This window comes from Armigeres subalbatus, chromosome 3, assembly GCF_024139115.2.
Source record: "Armigeres subalbatus isolate Guangzhou_Male chromosome 3, GZ_Asu_2, whole genome shotgun sequence".
Classification (NCBI taxonomy): Eukaryota; Metazoa; Arthropoda; class Insecta; order Diptera; family Culicidae; genus Armigeres; species Armigeres subalbatus.
In genome coordinates, this window is record NC_085141.1 from 396150719 (window position 1) to 396176065 (window position 25347).

Here is a 25347-nt window from a genome sequence, read left to right on the forward strand (position 1 = left end):
ATCCCCCATCCCTGTCAGCATACGACCATAGTTGAAGCCTGACCTAAGCCTGAGGAAGACTCTCCTGCTGTATCGACCACACGCTGTACGTACACATCCAGGACGTATTGCCAACAGTACTGAGGGAGTCCTTGAGCCACCCGACCAAGTCATGCTTCCCGTAAATTCATGTCATCTGAGTCGTCCTGGTCCTTCGGTCGTGGTTGGTGACGGGATCTCCCGACTACATCTTACAGGCAAGTATGCGTCCTTTAGAACCATCACTTCGTGTAATTCTTCGACAAGTTTCAGCTGCTCCAGTATTACCACCGCCGACAACATGCAGTATACTACTGTTCCTGGTATTGCAGCAACTTTAATGAATCCGGGACACACTCCATCTTGCACTAAAGAAGCCCCCACTCCAGCCAACTCAGTCGCGCTCTCCACAGACACCTTTGTTCATCGTCCCAGTCCTGAAGTTGGTAATGGTATAGGGGGCTTCCGATCTCCAACGTCAGGCAAGTGCATTTGTGATATTGACCATCCGGTACTTCAAATTACTCCACGTTCCAGTTTTGGACGCCCTGCTGAATCGCCGACTATTGCGTGTACATCTAATCCAAGAGCACTCGTGCCAGGTAGTTAATCAGGTAGTTAAGGTAGTTAGGTAGTTAGGTAGTTAATCAGTCTCTCAACCCACTCTTATTTCCGGTTGACAACCGTTATGAAGCTCTCCAGTCTGCAACTTCTACCGACTCACTCGAAAGCTCATCTAATATTCTTCGAGTCTACTACCAGAATGTGCGTGGACTAAGGACAAAAATTGATACCTTCTTTTTGTCTGTATCGGAGGCAGTGTACGATTTGATCGTCCTGACAGAAACCTGGCTTGACGATCGTATTTACTCTACACAACTTTTCGGTTCACTCTACTTCTACACCGTCTACATGACCGACCGATCTAGCCTGAACAGTAACAAGTCACGTGATGGAGGAGTATTGATTGCTGTCTCCAATAAAATGGCCAGCTACATCGACCCGACGCCTATCTCCGAAACGCTCGAGCAGCTGTAGGTTGTTGTTGAAATTCCTCAAAAAAAATTAAGTGTCGGTGTAGTTTACCTGCCTCCCGACCGAAAGAACGATTGCACGATTATCAACTCGCACATCGAGTCGCTGAGATCCATCTCATCTCGAATAGATTTCCAGTCTCTTGCTCTTCTGTTCGGTGACTACAATCAAGCGGGTCTTCATTGGTGCTTTCCCAATAATGGTACACCTTTCATCGACCCAATGCTATCGCACATGCCCGCAGCCTGCTGTGCACTTCTTGACGGATTCAACTTGCACGGGACGAATTTCGCGCCAACCGCCTTCTATGGGGCTGGCAGCACCATCTCAGAATCGAATGAAACTTGGTGGGCATGAAGATATGGTATTTCTAAGCCACTCTGCATACTTAGTTTTTCAAAAATTGTTAAGAGTAACATTTGATGAGGGCCTAATTTTTTTTCACGGATTTTTTATAAATCGATGTAACTCTAAAATGACAAGACCTACAAAAAAGTGTTGTATGGCGGACTGTCGTGAAATTCCCAGAAGTTTTTTGGAAAAATATCCATAAAATAAAATACCGATTTCTACACTGAAAAAAATTAGGTTTTAAAATTAAAATCGATGTTACAAAAAAAACCTCATCTCAGAAATCGATGAAATTTTTTCTGCAGATAGATATTTTTATTAACTTTTCTGGGAATAATGTTTCTGTGACATATTTAAGGAAAAAAATTCTAACAAAAACTTTTTCATGTTCATATTGAATAAAAATTTATCAGCGTGTTTTATGCCTACAGCGCCAATTATAGGTTCAGCATCCTATCATCAATCAACGACACATTTTGGACGTATGAAAATTTGTTTGGGAAGTAATTTAGCATAATCCAACATAATTGTGGACCAACATTTGAAAAGGGTTTATGTTTTATTTAACTTTTGTATCGAAGTAACTTAAAAACAATTACAAAAAATAATTACTTTGGAAACGGGCAATGTTGCCGAAACGAAACTGAAGTGATATTTAATTGTAATAGTGGAAAAGAAGATGTTGTTTTTCAGCAAAGGCTAGCCACTGAACGGTGTAATTAAGAAACCGTTATAAACCCTGTAGATGATTTTGTATCGTATTTTATTGAAAAAATTGATAAACTTATAACTTATGACATTATTTCTAAACAGCAATACACTTGTACTGTTAGATTTCTCTGAAAATTATTTATTTATTATCCAAAATGCTGCTCAAGGTTGGAATAATTCCCAGGCAACAATACATCCATTCGAAGTTTACTTTAAAAGAAACGGTTAATTAGAAAACATTAGCTTTATTAATCAGAAGTAATGACCCATGACACAAAAGCTGTTCACTTATACATTTCAAAATTAATTGACTTTTTGAAACAGTCGATCGATTTTACAAAAATTACTTTTGTGTCTGGGTGAGCTGCAGCACATTATAAAAATAAAAGGAACTTTGCAAGTCTGTGTAATTTAAATTCAAAACATGGCTTAGAAGCAGAATGGCACTTTTTTTTACAACATCGCACGGAAAAGGACCTTGCGAAGCTATTGGTGGCACTCTCAAACGAATGGCAAAACGAGCAACTCTTGCCAAAGATTATGGAAATACTAAAAAGACTCCTCGGAAGTTGTACGAATACGTTTTCAATCAAACAAAAATATCACTATATTACATTTCTGTTATATTACGAATGAGCAATACCGCCATCGGGGGTGTCAATGGGTCTGGGGGTGAGAATGAGTCATCACTCTCACCGCGAGCATGGAGGGCGTAGAGAAAATTCGTTTAAAAAGGTCTCTTTTTGTCTTCTTGTCCTCAGATACATCCATTCTACAAGCATTCTAAGTAGTTGAAACAGTGACCCATTCTCACCCCCATTTGACCCATTGTCACCCCCGACGACAGTACTCAACAAGAGTTTGATGAACTTTTCAAAAAAGCAAAAACTATAATTGGCACAAAAGCTTCATTCTTTTATACCAAACGCTCATGATAAAATCCTGGCTAAAAATATTCCAACTCAGATGAAGACCCAAAATTCTTTGAATTGTTCGACTAAGTTTACAAATTAATGAGTATTCAAGTAGAAATAAGAATTAAATGTAGTAACAAATAAAATTGAAGAAAAATGTTTATCTGATTAAAAAAATCGACCACTAAACCAATTTTAATCTTTACATTCATTAATTTATTTCCTCAATGAACGAAACGCTCTTTTATATTTCAGACTTCATAGTTTAGACAAATTTACAATAGTCCATCAAACAACACAATTTTGTAAATCAGGTCATTTGTGTGTAGCATTGATATAAGAAATCTTGGAAAATGTACGCCCTTTCCAAATGTTGGTCCACATTAATGTTAGATTATGCTAAATTGCTCCCCAAACAAATTTTTATACGTCCAAAATGTGTCGTTGGTTGATGATAGGCTGCTGAACCTATAATTGGCGCTGTAGGCATAAAACACGCTGATAAATTTTCACTCAATATGGACATGAAAAAAGTTTTTGTTAGAAAATTTTTTTTTTCCTTAAATATGTCACAGGAACATTATTCCCAGAAAAGTTAGATAATTAAAATACCTATCTGCAGAAAAAATTCCATCGATTTCTGAGATGAGGTTTTTTTGTAATATTGATTTTATTTTTTAAAACTAATTTTTTTCAGTGTAGAAATCGGTTTTTTTTTTATTATATTATATTTTTCCAAAAAACTTCTGGGAATTTCACGACAGTCCGCCATACAACACTTTTTTGTAGGTCTTGTCATTTTAGAGTTACATCGATTTATAAAAAATCCATGAAAAAAAATTAGGCCCTTATCAAATGTTACTCTTGACAATTTTTGAAAAACCAAGTATGCAGAGTGGCTTAGAAATACCATATCTTTATGCCCACCAAGTTTCATTCGATTCTGAGATGGTGCTGCCAACCGCTGGTCGAGTTGGCGCGAAATTCGTCACGGGTTCTTCCAAATCAATACCAACTTGAATCGCCTTATCGCTTACTGGATCTCGTCTTAGTGAACGACTACGCTTTGCCGAGCTCAACTGTTCCCTTGCCGCTTGAGTCGTTGGTTGATCTTGACGCTGACCACCCCGCCCTAACTTTGTCATTAAATTTGCCTTCGCCTATAGTGTTTGAGCAGTCTCCCGAAAACTAATAATTGGATTTTCTCCGGACCGACTACAGTGCACCGAGCTTTATGAAATGGATTGGCAAGTTATTCAAACATCCAGTCATATCAACGACGCGGCGGATCACTTTTGCAACAAGGTAGAAGAGGCGATTTTCCATGTTGCACCAGCTCACAGACCTCTACAAAAACCGTCATGGTCTAACTCTCGTTTACGGACACTAAAGCGAGAACGATCAGCTGCTCTCCGAAAATACAGTAATTCACGATCAACTTATTACAAACGACTATTCAATGTTGCTAGCCAGCGCTACCGTAACTATAACCATTGCTTGTACAATCGGTACGTGAAGCGAACGAAGCTAGTCTTCGCTAATCCCAAGAGATTCTGGTCATTCGTGAACGAATCTCTTGAAAAAATGAGGAAACGAAACGAAACGAAAAATGAGAAAAGAATCAGGACTGCCATGCTCAGTGTTTCTAGGAGACACGACGGCCAACAATGAACGCGAGAAATGCAATCTATTTGCACTTCATTTCCGACGTTTTTTAGGCGAATTATCCGCATCTGAAGCGCAAGTCGACGATGCAATCGTTGATATGCCAGGCGAAGCCTTCAACTTCGTACTTGCCCACTTTACAGCCGACATGGTGATAGCAGCAACGCAGAAATTGAAGCTATCGTTCGCACCAGGTCCCGACGGAATACCAGCATCCGTGCTAAAGCTATGCAAAGACGTTTTAAGCCACACATTAGCAATGCTATTCAACCTATCAGTTCAGCATAGTCAGTTCCCGACATACTGGAAATTTGCCTTCATGTCTCCGATTCACAAAAAAAGACGAACGTGATATTACAAACTATCGGGGTATTACTTCCTTGTGCTCTTGCTCCAAATTATTTGAAATAATAGTGAACGATTGCCTGTTTAGGTGTTGCAAAAACTACATCGACAAAGATCAGCACGGATTCTACCCGAAGCGTTCTGTATCCACGCTCGTGCTTACGGAGCATGGACTTAGGTTGGCAGGTTGATGCTGCATACATGGATTTGAAGGCGGCGTTCGACACAGTTGACCACGGAATTCTGCTTGCCAAACTGGAGAGACTCGGAGCATCCTCAAGGAGCGTAGACTGGTTTGGATCCTACTTGCGAAACCGTTCAGTCAGCGTAAAAATAGGTTGTTCGGAATCCCAACTGTTTGTCAATAATTCTGGGTCCCGCAAGGCAGCAATCTTGGGCCTCTTCTATTTTCTATTTTCATAAATGACGCCTCCCTGTTGCTACCTCCTGGATGCCGCTACTTATTCGCAGACGACACAAAAATAGTCAAAAAACAAAAAAAAAAGCATTACCCAGCATTTCCAATGCGGATATCATACCTAACTTAAAAACGGCTCTTCCGATTTGAACGACTTCTTAATTAGAAAAAATATTTTAAGCTCTTTTTAGTGGAATGTATTCAACCGTCTAAGACGAGTTAAGTAACTCCATTTAATTCCAACAAATAATTTCGATATCTTTGCAGATACGTATTTCGACCACAACTGTCGTCTTCAGTGTCTCGTACTTGACTCGACTGTGTGGTCGTCACGTATCTGCAAAGATATCGAAATAATTGGTGGAATTAAATGGAGCTACTTAACTCGTCTTAGACGGTTGACTTCTGAATTTTTAAATTTTACAAGAAAAAATGTCATCTTAGGTAGCCGTTTTTCTTTCTCTTGAAAAATAGCTCTTCAGTGTTGAGGCTTCGTCGCCACCACGGTATGCAGAAAACAAGGTAGGCTCGTTAGAAAAATGACACTTCGAATGTGACGCATGTTTTATCCCCACATGTTGGAGTACAAAAGTAAGCATGCTGTGACCGTAGAGCATTGTCTCGGTCCAGCTTGTGCGAAGATAGCAGTGACGTCACATGTTTACATTCAAACTGAATGTTTACATACGTGATGAGCCTGCCTTGTTTTTTGTATGCCGTGGTCGCCACGAACTCCTGGCCTCTGTTGCGATGTATTGCCAGATTCAAGACAAGAGCATGCTTGCAGATTTCGTCTCCGCCATCTGTTTGTCCGACCCACCGTCATATACGCTCTAGAATTTCTGTTGGTTTTTGATGGCATCGCCAATGTATGTAGCTCAATATTCGAGATCCAGTTGTGACACCACCACGCCCGAATTATAAAACGCAATCATCGGTTGATGAATACTTGCATTTTCTGTGTGATCTCTGCTGATACACACCAAGCCTCACTGGCGTATAGCAACACAAATTTCACGTTACTCTGCCGTTGTGCTAGTAAAGCAATACCATAAGCCAAATCGAAGTCATTAATGCTCAATAGTAATAGCGTCCCAGAGCAGCGCACGATTTGGTACACGGTCATTCGGACCATGATCTCGTCGATAACGATAGGAATAGTAGCGGACATAAAATACATCATAGCATCACTCCAGTGACTACCCGGATGGGCTCAGACAAAGTTCTGTTATGCAGAACTCTGCACGTAAAAACTTCACACTGCGCTTTGATGAGTCCTTCGATTTTGTCCGGACCATAGATTTCCGTGACTCAGGCATTGTGAGATATCGTAGAGGTAGCGAATATCATCAGTTGTTGCAACTTTCTTTCTGCTAGCGTTCAACTTTCTTCTCTAGAGCCGAATACCGTTGACGAGACTCATATTTGGTTGCTCGGGTTCTTGCCCGATCTATCGCTCCCTTTATTGCTCATCTACGTTCCTCAATCTTCCGCCGGGGCGCATCTGTAATCAACACTACACAGTTCACCCAGGTTAATCTCGCTGGTTTCGATAAAAGCATTCTTGATTACCTTGATAACTGCCCTTCAACGATGACATGCTACCTTGCGGGACATCTGCTGCCCGAGTTCCACTGCTTCAACGAACTATCTCTTTACAGCTGAATCTTATAGTTGGCTTGTGTTTCGCTACTAGGTGAATTATTTTGTTTTTTTTTTTTCATGAAGGCGTACATATTTGCCAATGTTTATCTTATTTACAGGTTATTCCAGAAATCAAAATTGGAGGATAGTTATCTATTACATCACGGTATCATCATCAATAAACATCTTTTATCTTGTTATTTTCTGAAAAGTAGTATGCATTCCACCCCGATTGAGTTAGTAGGACTATTTGAACAAATTTGCTTAATATGCTAATGTTGAACAATCTTTATAAAAATTAGGCACTTGTCTCGGTAAACAGCTGACATTTATGCTACCAAAATCTCTAGTTGAACTGACGTGTTAGTAGATGGATGAAATCGCACATTCACTGTTTGCTGACTGTTTGCTGCTAAATAGATCAAGCTCTCATAAATCTCTAGCTCATACTTTGCAAATTCATAATCAAGGGTTGCCAGTCAAGATGCGTAGTTGTTGGAATTATGTGTGCCCTAATTGATAAATATTTGTCGGTATCGGAACTCCAGAAACACTTTTATCATTTCATAGATAACGTTTTCTTCGTCAACCACGCGCACATTCAGTGGACACATTTTTATTAAATAATGTAGGTATCAAGAAAAAATAAATTCAGCTTGCACTGATTCCGACGCACGATCCGCGAAAGGAAGAAATGAATTATGAGTGGCATTATCATGTTAATTGTAACGCTGTACGCGTTCTCTCGCGCAAAGCCGCTATCTCCCGACTATCTGAGGAGAAAGACCAAGTATTTCTTATGGTTCGGCCAGCTTCAGTAGCTTAATCGTTGATAAGATCCAGGCGCATCAGTCAACCGGACTGATGCTAGAACGTTTTCAAGTCAGGCAGATGCTCGAGCCCTATAGATGCTCTGCAGTGGCGGTGGCTTGACTTAGTCGCAAACCGAATAAGCGGTCTATCGACACTCAGATTCGGTATTTGCCGTTTCGAGTATGCTCGCTGCATGAAGTGACTAAATCAGTGGCATTTAAAAATTAGTGAGCGAGTGTTGCCGATCGAATCGGAACGGAATATCACTCAAAATGAGCAAAGAGCCGGAAGTTAATGCGCGTACAGTGCTATGGTACTTGGTGTTTGTCGGATTTGCGGTGAACTATATGGTGCGCATCAATTCCAATATCACAATAGTGACCATGGTCAGGTCGAGCAGCGCAAAAAAGGTACAGCTCAATCAGGACTTGGATACAAGTTCGGCAATGAGTCCTCCACAGAACAAACCGAGGATGTATGCTTGCTACGTGGAGAAGAACGAATCCGATCTTGCCACGGGGGGAATGGAAAACACCCGAGCAGCAGCAAACGCGCAAAGTGAGCCTAACTGGGTGTCACCAGAGAAATGGTTACTCAGGACATTGCAGGTAGGATAATGATTTTCCTACATAGATATATGGAAAAAAGATTTATAGTTCTTCAAAATATAGTGCCTATTTATTAAGTTTAAGACGAGCCAATGAGAGCAACAGATTCCTCCATTTAATTAATTTATGTAATAGCATAAACCCTTTTTTACGATGTTTTTTCTTTAGAAAACTCACGTGAAAAAGATTTAACGGAGCTTTTATGAAAAACATTCAGATCGACTTTAAAATACCCAAATTATCATACGTTGCATATCTTAATCAAAGTGAGAAATAAAAGTATTGGAAACTCAGAACAAGTTGTACTTCAAACGATATTGGGCACTCCGATGCATTGGAGGACCAGAATTGTGAAAACACATTATTGGACGACATCTTGAAAACACGCACAGTGATGAGCGTCATGCGGAACCACGTGACCGGAAAGGTTGGTTATAGAAAGGACGAGTGGGTTAGGAATTAATGGTCGAATGCATATCTGCATAGCAAGATCATGCTAATGTATTCGATTTAGAAATCATTTCGGCTTCCCTTGACATGAGGGAAGACATGTCACTATGTCTTAAAAACATCGAAATTAATAACTGTGGAAATGCATAATAAACTAAGCAGCGAGGTGACAATGTCCTTGTGGGTTGGTATTTCCAACAAAAAAGAAGATTCACATGCAGCCCATACTCCGGAAGCATTGATGATGATAAGGAAGCACTCTATATGCAACGACAATAAGAATTTCTCGAGGTCTCAATTTAAGGAATTCAGACCAACAGACAAAAGAGAACAATTGAATTGGTTTCTCCAGTCATTTGTATGGATCAATTTTCAAAAATGTAGTAGACTGATACGCTACGCGATACATAGTAGGATCCATGCCCTCGCTAAGTTTAGCTTCTTTAAAAATAAACAAATTTTCGACTGCATTTCAATGGTGAGAACGGAAATCAGAGTTCAGTAATTTATTCATAGTTGACGCCATTAAGGCGAGCTTAGAAAGCTGGATATGATGTCCTCACGTGCTCAGAACAACAGCCTGTACTCGACCATGGCGTTATCTTAATAAGGCTGGTGATCATGTCTATAGACAATGTCCATAAAGCGAGCCTTATCGTCTAGAGTGTACCTTGTATGAATGCTATGATTTATTTGTAGTGTATTTGAACAGTTACTGCCCGGGTACAAAATCCATATTATCAGCTAAAAACAACCAGCAGGACAAAATTTCAGAAGCAACCAAAATGTTTTATTTTCAAATGGGATCATAAAATTGTTACGTCCAACAGCACACTTTTGCTATCAGCGTTTCTTTTGACCGTTCCAATTACACGGCTCATGAACAAACGGGCTAATTATAATGATTTATTAGTTCTTGGCTGCTTGGAGATTATTTTATATGGGTGAAAACATCTTACCCTAGACGATCGATTCTTTAAGCCCCACTACACGTTGTGCGTTGTCCATTTTATTATCCAGGATAACATCGTGATACGGCCATAATCGTTGAAGGTAACTCAGCGCAATGATTTTTCTTGCAAAATATTATTATCTCTACCTTGGAAAGAAAGTCGCGAGATTCTATATGAAGCATATACGCATCATGTAAACCCAATTTTATTGAATACGAGATGCTCAAGGTTCTCCAAACCGATCTGGAGTTCAACAAGGTATCTACCAGATCAATCAAAGCCTTTGTACTGTCCTTATCATCGGTATGAACCCAATCCGGCCCAAAAAGCATATGCGCATCATGGCAACCAAATTGTCTGCAATATGAGATGTTCAAGGTCCTCCAAAACGTTCTCGAGTTCAACCCAAGGTATCTACCACATCAACCAAGGCCTTTACAATGTGCTCATCGTAGGTATATATCCAATCCGGCGCAACAAACATATGCACATGATATAAACCCAACTTTATTGAATACGAGATGTTCAAAATTCTTCCAAACGTTCTCGAGTTCAGCTCAAGGTATCTACCAAATCAGTCTTTGCAAATGTCGTCATACTCGGTATACACCCAATCCGGTTTAATTAGCATATAATAACGTAGAATCCATAAAAATTTGATCTCCACCGTCCACAATAGAAAAAAGGAGGTGTTTTTGGCCAAAATTATGAATCCTGCAATGGTGGCATGTACCATAAAAAACATAGATAGATAAGAAGAAAAAAAATCAGTAGCTTCAATGGAGTATGGGACCAATAATTTGAATTGATCACTTTTTGCCTGTTTAATGCTGGATAAAATAAATAACAATGTTCGTTTGAAAGTTTAAACAGTATATTCAAATCACAGACATTGACGCAACACAGATTTGATAAAACGATCAGAGCATCATTAGTTTCTGGTGTTGAAAATTCACTTTAAAAAAACTTCTTAAACTAACAAGGAAGGTAGAATTGATTCATTAAGCTGTCATGTTTTAACATCAACGAAATATGATTTAATTAGTTTGATATTTCGTTAAGATTTTTTTTATATGTATTGTGGCAAAGAGTTATTCAACACATTATTCATTCAGCATGTTATTGATTAAATCTATAATTCGCTTCTATTATTTAGTAATGTCTAAATTGTAAATTTTTCCCTTCTCACTGAGTAACGCTTTTTGTATGAAAGATGTTTTCTTGAATTAGGTGCAACGTTAAGATATGATCCTCCCCCTCAACATATTACGTAAATTGTGTTCGTCCCCAAATTAAATTAAAGTGTCATTAGAGTGTGTGTTTTCTCTTGTTTCGGACAGCAGAAAGATCACATGATCGTTCTGCATTGTGCGGCCGGTAATAAAGTTAATCAGTTCAGCGCGTTTTTTTCGGAGTAGCTATCGAGCAAGCGTTGTGCAGTGCATGTTTTAGTCGTTGCGAAGTAGTTAAGATATCGAATCAGTCTTCGGGAAAATACGTAAGACACGTGTTGCTTTTCCGTTTTTTGTATCATCGTGAATATGGCGTCGTTCAAATGAAATAATTAGTTGCTTACCAAGGATATTTCCAATATATTTCCTTCCCAACTAACATACTATTCCTTTCCAGTGCGCTCATGTAGATGCAGAGGATTCCTCAGTCTCTTATAAAAATGAGTGTCGAATTAATTGTCCTCCCTTATCCTAGTTGATTGTGAGGACGTGGCCGTTATTGGTCTTGATTTAAAGAAACTCCGAAGCATGTACAATGAGAATAGCTTTCTAGTCCCGAGAAAACTATTCAACTGTGCATTATTTGTTGTTTCTCGGCCAATCACGACTAAAGCTAAACTAAATTAAAGTGTCATTATTAAAGTGCATCGCGGTACTGAACTTCTCATTATTATTAAGTAACTCAGATGAAATTTGAAAAAAAAAAGAAGTGTTCCAAAAAACGCTATGGGAATCCCTAGCGCTAATGTTATCTTTCTCGTGCATTATAAGAGAATAATTAGGATAGTTTTGATCACCGCGTGACTTTATCGAAATTAATCTATTGGCTTTTTCGGTGATAATTATACTACTGAAAGTGGTGAAAGTAATGAAGAAACGGATGCGAGCGGCAAGTGTGAAATGAATAGAAACTGAAGATTAGCAGAGGAGCATATGATTGGGCGGAGCCCTCCTTAGCCCAGTAGTAAGAAGCGCGGCTACAAGTTAAGACCATGCTGAAGGTGGCTGCGTTCGATTCCCGGTGCCGGTCTAGGCAATTTTCGGATTGGACTTCCCTGGGCTTAAAAGTATCATCATGCTAGACTCATGATATAAGAATGCAAAAATGGTAACCTGGCTTAGAAACCTCGCAGTTAACAACTGTTTTTTTTTTTTCAATATAGAGAGATGGAGGCAAATCTGCATACAGACACCTGAAATTATCACTCAGGGAGTGGGGTTGACGCGTTAGGCAGAAGGCCAAACCGCCGGACCCACTAAACCCACCCAAGTAACAGAGGTACCCTCTCCCCTAATACCCTGAACCCCCCAGGACTACCTTCCAGTATTACTTCTGGGGGATAGGCAGTACCTTAGCCGTGCGGTAAGACGCGCAGCTACAAAGCAAAACCATGCTGAGGGTGGCTGGATTCAATTCCCGGTGCCGGTCTAGACAATTTTCGGAATGGAAATTGTCTCGACTTCCCTGGGCATAAAAGTATCATCGTGTTAGCCTCATGATATACGAATGCAAAAATGGTAACCTGGCTTAGAAACCTCGCAGTTAATAACTGTGAAAGTGCTTAATGAACACTAAGCTGCGAGGCGGCTCTGTCCCAGTATGGGGATGTAATGCCAAGAAGAAGAAGAAGAAGAAGAAGGCAGTACTAAATGTACTCCTCCAAAAATGACACGTGTCACGGCACCTCTCTTCGATGTTCTTCTGAGCCATTTGGCTCCCTTGTTTGTACCAGTAAGCACACAAAAGTCTTGACGACCCGTTCTGTGGAAGGCTGTTGCGTAGCCTGAACTACTCTTAACATCTAATCTGTCTTCTACAATCTTCAGTCCTTTCTCACTTCAGCGAGTGACCGGTCGAGTGCCGAAGTCTATCACAACATAACGTCCGGTTCAAAGGCGCCTCGACGACCCGAAACCGGTACTCTTACGCGTTACGGTCTACTCGGCTTAGTCCCCGACGGTGGATCTAGCTTACACCGACGCACCTCCCCGGCAGCGAAAGTTATTCTGAGATTGATTATCAATAACCTTGAGCCATTAAGCTCCCAGCTTAATCGCGGACCACTCGAATAGTCCTCGGCGGCGGATCTATTCTTTTGCGACAAGAGGCTTCCCGACGCGTTGCGACGGTGGAACCTTCCTAGTTACCGATTGTATCACTCTCTCCCTATCTTCGAGTGGTCGCTGTCGCTGTCAATTCATTCGCTGGTCCCGTCTCCAAGTTCTTTGCAACTCCGTAAGAATGTGCGATATTACATTCTTGACGACATCCCAAGTGGCTTCATCGCGACACATCTCACCGACTATGTTCTCCACGCTCAAAGCTGATATTTCTCTTCGTATGGTCTCGAACCTAGGGCATTCGAATAGGACGTGTTCAGGCGTTTCCTCCGCATCATCGCACACCGGGCAGCATGGTGAACGTGCGTGACCAAAGCGATGTAGATACTTCCTAAAACATCCGTGTCCCGACAGGAACTGCGTCAGATGAACATCTATTTCGCCGTGCTTTCTGTTTACCCAACTCGTCAAGTTTGGAATGAGGCATTCCTTTATCCGAGTTATCCCACTCATGTTGCCACTTGGCCATTGGTTCTATTCTCACTGTTTTCCTCACACCTCTAATGTCCCTTCTATGGTAGCAATCAATACCCTCAGCCAGAATTATGCCAGTTAAGAACTGTGGAAGTGCTTAATGAACACTAAGCTGCGAGGCGGCTCTGTCCCAGGTGGGGATGTAATGCCAATATATATATATATATAATATGATTAGGCTTTTTTTATATACGAAGGTCATTGGCGCGTTTCTAATACAGATGCAAGTTTGGCGTTGAAGAGCCTGTGCTATTCATAATTGCATGACCGAAATCAATTATAGGGTGTTTTCTGGAGTTCAAAACTGTAAGATTTGATATTTATTTATTTATTATCAGGCCGGAGTGGCCTGTGCTGTACATAAAAAGTCTTCTCCATTCAGCTCGGTCCATGGCTGCACTTTGCCAACCACGCAGTCTGCGGAGGGAGAGATCGATCCATCCGAGAACCATTTTCACATTACTGTCCGACATTCTGGTTACGTACCCGGCCCACGGCAGTCTTCCGATTTTCGCGGTGTGAACGATGGATGTTTCTCCCAACAGCTGATGCAACTCGTGGTTCATTCGGTGAGATTTGATATACGAAGAAGATTATTAATGCCTTTTCTGATTAGAATGCAAGATTGGCGTTGTAGAACCTGACAAGTTCTATTCACGATTGGGTAACCGAAGTCAATTGTAGGCTGGTTTTCGGAGTTCGAAAGTGTTAGATTTGATATGCGAGGATCATTCCCTAATGATATTTCTGATTCAGTAAGATTTCGAAAAGTAAGATTTGATATCCGTAGAAGATCATTAATGCTTTTTCTGATTCGGATGCAAGATTGTCGTTTTAGAGCCTGATAAGTTCTGTTCATGATTGCTTTACTGAAATTAATTGTAGACTGGTTTTCGGAGTTCGAAAATGTGATATTTGGTATGCTTCGGTAGTCTTCCCGCATCGCTAACATAGGGGAGGAGAAGACCGCCAGCTGTCATCGAGAGAAAAAGATTGGAAGAGAGAGACAAAATCATTGGAATTTCACACGGCAGTTTAAAAAATTTAATTTTTATTTTTTTTATAACGTTCTAGAGGCATTTTATTTCTAATTTTCTATATCATACCATGTCAAATTTCCATGATTCTACTTTTCCTCGAGACTTTTCCAGGTGGCAGCACCGGAACCGTCCCCATTACAAGCTCTTCTAGAATAAAAGCGCATGTATGACAGTGAACTCGTCACTTTTCCGGCGGACACAAAGAAAAGCAGTCACAGCTCCGCTATATTACTTGAGCGTGGGAGCCCTTTGGAGGACCGGTTCCGCTTCGATCCGGGTAAGCGGGTGGCACCGCCCCCTTCAGTCGAAGCGTAGAAGTCGCGTGGGCTGGTGGAACAATTCGGTCCCGACGCGAGTTTGCGGTAGCTCCGCTCCTCAATCGAACCGACAGATTACGACAATCCCATCATCCCAATAAACATGTCGGGATGTTTTACGATGCAAGGATACAATATTTGGAACTGTGCTGATCGGGTCGATAGCACAGGTTGAGCTCCAGAACATTTTGGAGAACCGAAAAAGTCTGTTGAATTTTGTAAAAGTAATGAGTGAAATTTTCTCCTTTGGTTGATCGGGTAGATCGCATGTTCTGAACTTCAAGACGTTTTGGAGGATCGAAAAGATCTGTTGTGTTTTGTAAAAGTAATGAGAAGAATCCAATAAGCTCAATGGACATGCTGGGATGTAAAGTGACGCACGGATACATAACTCAAGACTTGGTTGATCGGGTAGAGAGCATGTTCTAAACTCTAAGGACGTTTTTGGGTACCGAAAAAGTCTATTGTGCTTGGTAGAAGTAATGAATAATAATCAATTAGCTCAATTCAATTAGATATTCAGTGATGCACGGATACACTAATCAGGACTGCGTTGATCGGGTAAATCGCATGATCTGAGCTCCAGAGAATCCTGAAGGTCCGCAAAGGTCTGTTGTATTTTGTAAAAATAATTATTAGAATCCAATTAGCTCAATTGAACAGCTGGAACATATAGCGATAAACGGGAACATCATTCAGGACAGGTTTTTTTTCCTGTTCGGGTGTGCCACTGTCGATTTAAGGCTCCCCCAGACCTAAGCGATTTCATCGCCGCGACGGTGACAACTAGTCGCTGCGATTCTATCGTTGGGTCGCTGCAGGCAGGTATTTACGCTTCCATATTACCGACGACAGAATCGCTGTCGCCAAGCGATAAAATCGCGTCGCGACTGTCGTATCGCGTGTGTTTGGGGGAACCTTTACTCCATTGTTATTGAGAAACAATGCAGTATCGGTTTCAAAGCTTCGCTTAGAGTTATCTCATCAAAGGCGAGCCCCTTATCAATCATAATTTACTCCTTTTATGAAAAAAAAAATCAAAACAGTAATACGTGGTAATACTGTTATTTGGCCCTGCAAACGCTGAAAGCCTGAATTTGGCTCTATCTATTCTGCCGCTAACCGCAAGTCGAGCACATCTGTATATGGGCTTCCATATACAGATGTGCTCGACTTGCGATTAGCGGCAGTATAAGACCATTTCAATCTAAAGAATCTGTTGAGTAACAGAATTACCGTGTGTTCCTCAAACTACCAATACTTACCATTAAAAAGTTAGTACGTATTTAAACCGTATTTATTAGGGATTAGACCATACTACTACATTGTATCAAGAAATCTTCTGTACTTATAACAATTATTTAAAAACTACCTGCGGGAAATTTTCAGATACATATTTCATGTAGAAAGCCCTAATGCAGGGGTTCCCAAACTGTGGGTCGCGACCCCCAGGGGGGTCGTGGGCTGTTCAGTGGTGGGTCGCGAAAGACAAATTTTAATTCATAATTTTGTTACTATTTTGTCCCACAAATCTATTCCATATTTTGAATTAGGATCTAACTAATAATTGGATGAACAACAAACCTGACGAGGTCAACGGCCTTTTTTTGTTATACGATATTTGGGCAAGTAGAAAGAAGTCTTATACAATCCAAATATAAGCCCCGAACCCAATCCAAAACTAATCCTAATCCAATTCGAATCCGATCTAAATCAAATCCAATCTATTTAAAATCCAATCCAAATCTAATTCAAATCCAATTCAAATTCAATCCTCATCAAATCGAAATCCAATTCAAATTCAATTTGAATAAATTTCAAATTCAATCCAAATTCAATTCAAATTCTATTCAAATTCAATCTACATCCAATCCAAAAAATTGGCGGGTTTTTGACAATTACTATGATGGGATATAAAGCAATTTATTACAATTTGTCCAATCTAACGCGAACTCATTTTTATCCAATTTCACAAAATCAATGGATTTGGTACCTGGTGCTGGTGGGTCGCAAGCAATATGGGATTCAGCTAGGTGGGTCGCATATCCAAAAGTTTGGGAACCTCTGCCCTAATGTATTCCTGTGGAAATTGCTTTGAAAATTCTTGCAGTAATTGATTGGTGTCTTCCGGCGGAAATAAAATCCTTCGTCAAATTCAAGGCGCAGTTTTTGAGGATTTTTTATAGATACTCTTGTGATCAAGAACTTTGAAGGAAATTGCAACGTGAATTGTGGAAATTTCTCTGGGAATCACTGCAAAATATAAAATGTTCAACAATACATATATGAGAATTCTTTCTTCATCGTCATGGTTCATCGTAAAAAGAATAATCTATCAGAAACTGTAAAATATCTCGGAATTACGACGAAGTTGCCAGGAAAAAACGGATGTTCATGCCCTTCAACAGACATGTTTTGTATGCGTCATATTTCAGAATGGTTCAAAAATGTCTACAAGTGGGGCCACTCTCCTCATAACATCATAACTCATAACAGAGTGTAATCATGAAATTCAAACAGGGCTTGTTAAAACAATGTGAGTAATTAACACCAAACATTATTTTGCTCTCAAGAACATTTCCTAACGAAAATAAAGCCCATCTAGACAGACTTACAAATACAACTAATTTCCAAATAGGGGAACTGGGGGTAGGACGCCCACGTTAAGGAAAATGCCATTTTTATCAATGAAAACCACCATTTCAGCCAGTTTTCATCAGCGCATACTGAAGAACAGCATATCTGCGACTGACTACCGATAACAGATATCTAATTGTCCATTTTATTGCACAGAAATTTGATTTTTAAAAAGCACCCGAAAAAATGATTTTGAAACCATGCGGGGTGAGATGCGCCAGTGGATGGGTTAAAACGCGCATGTGCTTATCGTACTGATTTTCATTTTAATTGCCTACATTAAGGCAATTAACCGAATGTTTCAGCTGTTTCGGTCATACGAAATGAGCATGGGCGTAATGCCCCACACCGACCTCAGAAGTTTGAAGGCCCATAAAATCGTTTTAAAACCATTTTGACGACGATTTCGTGTGGAACATAAAGAACACGAGTAAGCAGCATGGCTCATGGCTCAATTATTAATTTATCAATGTATAACAGCGACAGAAAGACTAAATTCCACCGAGCTAGAATTGCATCAAAACACGCAAAAATCGTTTTTTCGAGTTTTTCATGTATAACTAGAGAAAAATCATGAAATATATGTATCCAATGGCAATATTTTTCATTGCTTTATCGTATAGACTATTGAAAATAATCAAAATGGGGATATTTAACCGTATTCAGGGGTGGCGCGTTTTAACCCCTATGGGCGTGCTACCCCCACTTCTCCTAAACGTTTTTAGATATAGCATTTTATTTGTTCAATTTTCACCTAAAATTAAATCCGCGCCAAATCCACGCGAAGCTAAAAAATTGTTATGTAAATCCGTGCCAAATCCGCGAAAATCGCAGAGTCCGCGTAGTCGTAACAACCATGAGTTGCAAGAACCTATAGGGGAAGGTGGGTAGACTTGATCCCCGGGGAGATTTTAAATTTAATTTTAAAAAATTTAATTATTATTTAGAATGTTATGTGTATCAGATAGCAGGTCATGTGCCAGAACGTCGTCTGCATAAATGTTACATGGCAGGATGTGAAGCTTTCATTCCTGGGATGTTTTGTAGTGTACTAGGAAAGTGTTAAATCATGAAAATATGAAGGTACATAATACAGTAATATAAATATATAAAAGCATGGAAATATGCAAATTTTTTAAAATGAAAATACGAAACATAAAAATATAATGTAATAAGAGAATAAAAATTGCTATATGAAAATATAAAAATATGAAAACATGAAATTAAAAAATTAAGATTCAAAAATATGAGTACAAAAAAAACATATGTATGAAAATATTGAAAATTTGAAATATAAAAAGTGATATAGAAGAATAAAATTTTGAAAATTTGGCGATATGAAGATTTGAAAATAAGATAATATAAAAATATTAAAACACAAAAATATATAGCATGGAAATATGAAAGTATAAAAACATATGAAACGGAAATTTGAAAATATGGAAATATGTAAATATGCAAATTATATATGAATTACAAAATACAAAATATACTGAAAAAAAAATAAATATATAAAAATACAAAAGATTAAAATATGGAATTTGAAATTAAAAAATACAAAAGTATAAAAATATGATCATATACAAGAATAACAAATTTGAAGCGTGAAAATATAAAAATATAAAAGCATCATAATGTGAGCATATAAAAGATAAGAATATGGAAAACATAAAAATAATATAATATGATAAAATTATAAAAATATGACAATACAAAAATACAAAATCTACAAGTTTAAAAATATTAAAACATCAAATATCAAATAAAAAGGTGTAATGTTGAATTTAAAGAAATATGAAAATATGATAATATAAAAACATAATAAAATAAAACTTTTAATACAGAAAAATAATATACATAAAAGTGTAAGATTTGGAAGGTATAAAATACGTAACTAAAAAAATATGCAATGTAAAAATATAAAATTATAAAAATATGGAAACTTAAAAAAATAAAATGTAAAAATATGAAAAATAAATAGAGTGAAATATGAAAAATAGGTATAATGAAATATGGAAAATAAATAAACTACTATAAATTATTTCGTGGACTGGACACTAGTGATACTCATGTTTCCTTTGAAATCTCTGTCCAGATTGCTATCAGAAATCAAGGTGGGTGTAGTCCTTAATTTCAATCTATGACAAAAATGACAAAAGCATTAGAATAACTATTCCTGGCCACGCTTATCTGTACCGTCACTAGGAAGAGAAGGAATAAGTACCACGGAGTTGGATATTGGGAAGGTATTCGTTGGGTCAGGATGTGCCTGTAGCTGGCAATGTGACCATGGTAGAACTTACCCCGTAACACACCACGAAGAGGTATCTACCCAGCGTTACGGGAAAGAGACTTGATCACCCCCTGTTTTATCGAGAACTAAAGTAGTTTTGTTCTAGCGTATTTTTTTGTATAGATCCTCTAGACAAATGACCATTATATGGTGAGTTATTTTTTGATTGACAACCTTATTTATTCTGCAGGGCGGTTTGTATGTTTTTACCTTCCTAAAGATGTTTTAATTGACCACGCAAAATTTGAACAACTTTTCATAACAATGACCAAAGTCTTTCGTTTTTTTCACAGCAACAAGCCATAAATATGCTTATTGATCTGAACTGATGAAAATGTCAACATTCCATCAAAGTTTTAGGATATTTGGATTTGAAGTTATTGGCTCAATATGGGGACACTTGATCCCCGTTAGTCACCCATACAAAATTTGGTGAAAAAATTCAAAAAAATATAAATCTGTTCTTAGGCTTCTAATATTTTGTAGATTTGACGGATTTGATGAAGGGTTGGCAGGAAAAATTATTTATTGCGTAGATCTCATAGAAAGGGGATCAAGTCTCCCCGTTCCACAATGGTCGGATTCGTCAAATTTCACGACATAAATCAATAACTCGAAAACCATCAGTGTTAGCGTTTTGACGTCTTCAGAAGAAATGATCTACAACAAGATATCTCTTTTTGGTGTAAGTTGTCATTAGGGTGGCTCTCCAGTATTTTTTTTTTTGGAAATGTATTTTTTTACCCTTTTGAATTAGGAGTTCATATAGTTCTACAAAGTTATAGAGAATTTAATTCTAAGCATTTTTGTTTAATTAACATTAATTTTATCTCATATAGGTGATGTTTTATGACAAAATTGCTAAATTTAGATAGGGTGGTCCCGAAAAAATAGTTTTTAGCTTCCACTTTCATCAATTCAGAATATTTTCAAAAACTGTCTTAGCATCGCTTCACGGTCTTTGGATGGCGCATCTTTTGGTTACATAAGATGGTTGATAGCTTCATTTTCAAGCATATTATAAGCGTTTTTTCATGAAAAAGTGATATTTTTCTGAGCATTCTACTGCAGCTAGTAGCAAATATTAGCAAAAATTTCAATCGTTATCTGAAAATATACAAGCAGGCCCATCAAATCCATGGTATTTCATTATATAGTATATATAGTATATTAGTATTATTTTTGTACGAAAAATTAGGGTGAAACACATATATCATCTTTTGGATTTTCGCAATATTTGGTAGAATAAAATACAAGAACACCGTCTTCGACCGGGGGTCGTACAGACTGAACACTTAACACCTAGACACCTGACAGGACACATAATAGCCAGTGGACCGGTGGAGAATTTTTCGATCACGAAAAGTTTCCTTCTTACCGAGGCGGGAATCGAGCCCACGCTCCATAGTCCTTGCCACTAGACGATTGATGGCGCTAATCGCACGGCCACAAAGCCCACAAGGAACCGATCTTTATCTAAAATATTTAAATCAACTCGTGTGAAAAAGAAGTCGAAAAAATCATTTTGACATTTTAACTACTGGAACGATTTTCAAGGTGTTCTCATGAAATAAATGCTTAAGAGCGCTACTTTTGTAGCGAAATACAAAATCATAAAATTCAAGTTGGTTTTTCATGGCTAATTCGCAGAATAATTTCATTTTCACAGTTTCTAAGTGAGGGTCGCCAATGACTACATGAGATTCCATGAACATTGATATTTGGTCCAGTAGTTCAAAAATCATGTTTTAAAAATTTTTTTTTTCAAAAATGTTGATTTTTTCGACCACCCTGGATCGAAATCGGACAAAATTAAAAAGTGAGTTTATTTATTTCAGAAAAAGAATGATTCTACCAAATATTGCGAAAATCAGAGATATGGTATATGTGTGTCCCATCGAATAGCTGATTTTTCATACAAAAACTAATATGATTATCAAACAAAAGTGGACAAACATGGACAAATAAAATACCATGGATTTGATGGGCCTGCTTGTATATTTTCAGATAACGATTGAAATTTTTGCTAATATTTGCTACTAGCTGCAGTAGAATGCTCAGAAAAATATCACTTTTTCATGAAAAAACGCTTATAATATGCTTGAAAATGAAGCTATCAACCATCTTATGTAACCAAAAGATGCGCCATCCAAAGACCGTGAAGCGATGCTAAGACAGTTTTTGAAAATATTCTGAATTGATGAAAGTGGAAGCTAAAAACTATTTTTTTCGGGACCACCCTATCTAAATTTAGTAATTTTGTCATACAACATCACCCATATGAGATAAAATAAATGTTTGTTAAACAAAAATGCTCAGAATTAAATTCTCTACAACTTTGTAGAATTATATAAACTCCTAACTCAAAAGGGTAAAAAAATACATTAACAAAAAAATTTCACCGAAGGGCCACCCTAATGACAACATATACCAAAAATAGATCTCTTCTTGTAGATCATTTCTTCTGAAGGCGTCAAAACTCTAGCACTGATGGTTTTTGAGTTATCGATTTATGTCGTGAAATTTGACGAATCCGACCATTGTGCGTTCATGTATACGCACAGCAATTCGATAATTCTACGTATTTTGAAGGGAAAATATTTAAAAAATCTGAGGGCACCTTTCTAATTTTATCAAAGCAAGTTTTTGGAGAGGGATCAATTTCCCCAGAATATTTTAAAAGTCGATTTTTGACAGCACTCCAAACAATCGATTGTGTATCAATAACAACAATAATTTAAGGACTGTCATACATCAATAAAGTTAAATACTATAATACTTCTTAGAGAGTCGGTGTGGAAATCGCGTATGTTTATTTATTTTTGGTTGTGATACATCGGAAATCAGAAAAGGGGATCAAGTCTACCCAGTCTCCCCTACTAATTGATAACAAAATTTCTATCATATTCCAGCACCGGATTTTTTATGATAAAACTAAATTGCGTTTTTCAGCACATGTATTAAGATAAAATGTGTTTATTAAAAAATTCCTTTCTCCCATTCACAGCTCGACACTAAGGAAGATGGCTTCGAATGGAACGAATATCAGCAAGGACTAGTGTTGGGAGCCTTCTTCTGGCTGCACTGGTTGACTCAAGTGCCCGGTGGGGTATTAGCACGCAAATACGGCACTAAACTAGTATTTGGAGTGGCCAACGCCATCGGATGTTGGCTGTGCTTTCTAATGCCATTGGCGGCCTATTTGGACTATCGGATACTTATTTTTCTCCGTGTTCTCCAAGGAGTGATATGTGTAGGTATCCAGAATATTAATTACTTAAATATTAAGATAGTATTTTAACAGTTAATTTTTTTTTCATCTAGGGAGTATCATGGCCAGCAATGCATCACATGGCGGGCCAGTGGATTCCACCGAACGAGCGAAGCAAGTTTGTAACTGCTTATTTAGGTAGCTCCATTGGAGTTGCCCTGTTCTTTCCTCTATTCGGGTATATCATTTCATGGACTTCGTGGGAGTATGTGTTCCACTTTTGTGGAATTTTCGGTACAGTTTGGTATCTTGCATGGCTGTACTTCGTGTACGACTCACCCGCTGAACACCCACGAATCCATCCAAAAGAGCGGGAGTACATTGAAAATTCTTTAGGTATTACGGAGAAGTCTAAGGAACAGGCACGTGAGGAGAAAACACCTTGGATGAAACTGATCCTTTCCAAACCAATGTGGATGACAGTACTTGCCCAATGGGCTGGGATTTGGGGGCTTTTTACCGTGATGACCCAAGCTCCAAGCTACTTTAATTATATCCATGGGTGGAACGTCAAAATGGTAATATTCTTTAAATATGATCTTCCTGAAAATTCTACAAACATTCCACATTTCAGACAGGAATTCTATCCGGAATTCCACATCTCTGTCGAATGCTTTTCGCGTACTTCTTCTCCATAATTGGAGATTACCTTTTACGGCATAACCTCATGTCCCGAACTAACGTACGCAAAATGGGCGGAGTATTCTGTTGTCTAGTCAACGGACTATTCGTGGTAGCGTTGGCTTACAGTGGATGTAACTCAACATCCGCAATCGTATTCCTCACATTGGCTACGATGGTTCACGGAGCCGTATCCACAGGACCGCTAGCAAACATCATCGATATAAGTCCCAAATATGCCGGCATCCTTCTCGGAATCAGTGGAATGATAAGCGTCGTTCCTGGATTTGTTTCACCAATTTTGGTTGGAATTCTTACTCTGGGAAACGTAAGCATCTACTCTTTTAATATTTCTCAACGCCTTCATGAGTTTATTTTTTATTTCATGTCGAGCAGCAAACAGTAAAACAATGGGAATATGTGTTCCTGATCTCAGCCGGGATGCTCATAGTAGGCGGAATCCTCTACACAATGTTTGCGGATGCAACACTTCAACCCTGGAATACCGAAGGTAATGAACGTGAGATGGTCACCTTGAAGCTGGACGTGGAACAGGCGTTGCTCGAGAAAGAAAGAGAAGCTGTTGAACTGGCCCAGGATGCGATTACCGCCGAAGTGACTGACGATGGTGATTGCAAGGAATATCCTATCGATTCAGTATTAAAAAAATAAAGTTTGTTGGACAAAGCGGTTTTTTTTAATAGTAATGATTCATTTATTCGATTTCTATATATGTAGGTATATGATATCACACATTAATCTTTTCATGTTTGAACATACTCCATGACCAAATCACAACTAATTCGGCACACTCTTTTGCTTTAAATTCTCACACTAACGGGTGACAAACTAATTACAACTGTACCAAGACACCCTTTCAACTTTGATATACGATGTCATGCAGTTAAAACTTCAACTTATCCCAACTATGGGGTTTACTCAAGTGGAATAGTCATCGAAATAAGGCTGCGATTGCGAGGTTTAAATTAAAGAATATGTATCTGGCTAGAGGGGCCCTCCTTAGCGTGGTAAGACGTGCCGCGGTAAGACACGTGGCTACAAAGCAAGACCATGCTGAGGGTGGCTGGGTTCGATTCCCGGTGCCGGTCTAGGCAATTTTCGGATTGGAAATTGTCTCGACTTCCCTGGGCATAAAAGTATCATCGTGCTCATCATATACGAATGCAAAAATGGTAACCTGGCTTAGAAACCTCGCAGTTAATAACTGTGGAAGTACTTAATGAACACTAAGTTGCAAGGCGGCTCTGTCCTAGTGTGGGGATGTAAAGCCAATAAGAAGAAGAAGAAGTATCTGGCTAGGCTAGAGTGTCCTGGGTCTTTGACGCATCCACCACCAACACAACTTTTGATTCCTCGCGTACTTAGTATGCCTTCTAAATATATTCAGAGAAATTA

The 25347-nt window shown here is 38.7% G+C and overlaps 1 protein-coding gene across 1 annotated transcript; it reads left to right on the forward strand.

Annotated features, from left to right (window-relative positions):
- Positions 1 to 7893: 7893 nt before the first annotated feature.
- Positions 7894 to 24632, forward strand: LOC134223992 (sialin). Its single transcript, XM_062703214.1, has 5 exons — positions 7894 to 8522; positions 23047 to 23292; positions 23364 to 23828; positions 23885 to 24259; positions 24328 to 24632. Exons 1-5 carry the CDS (start codon positions 8187 to 8189, stop codon positions 24601 to 24603), a joined length of 1698 nt encoding a protein of 565 aa, XP_062559198.1. The 5' UTR covers positions 7894 to 8186; the 3' UTR covers positions 24604 to 24632.
- The last annotated feature ends 715 nt before the right edge of the window (positions 24633 to 25347 follow it).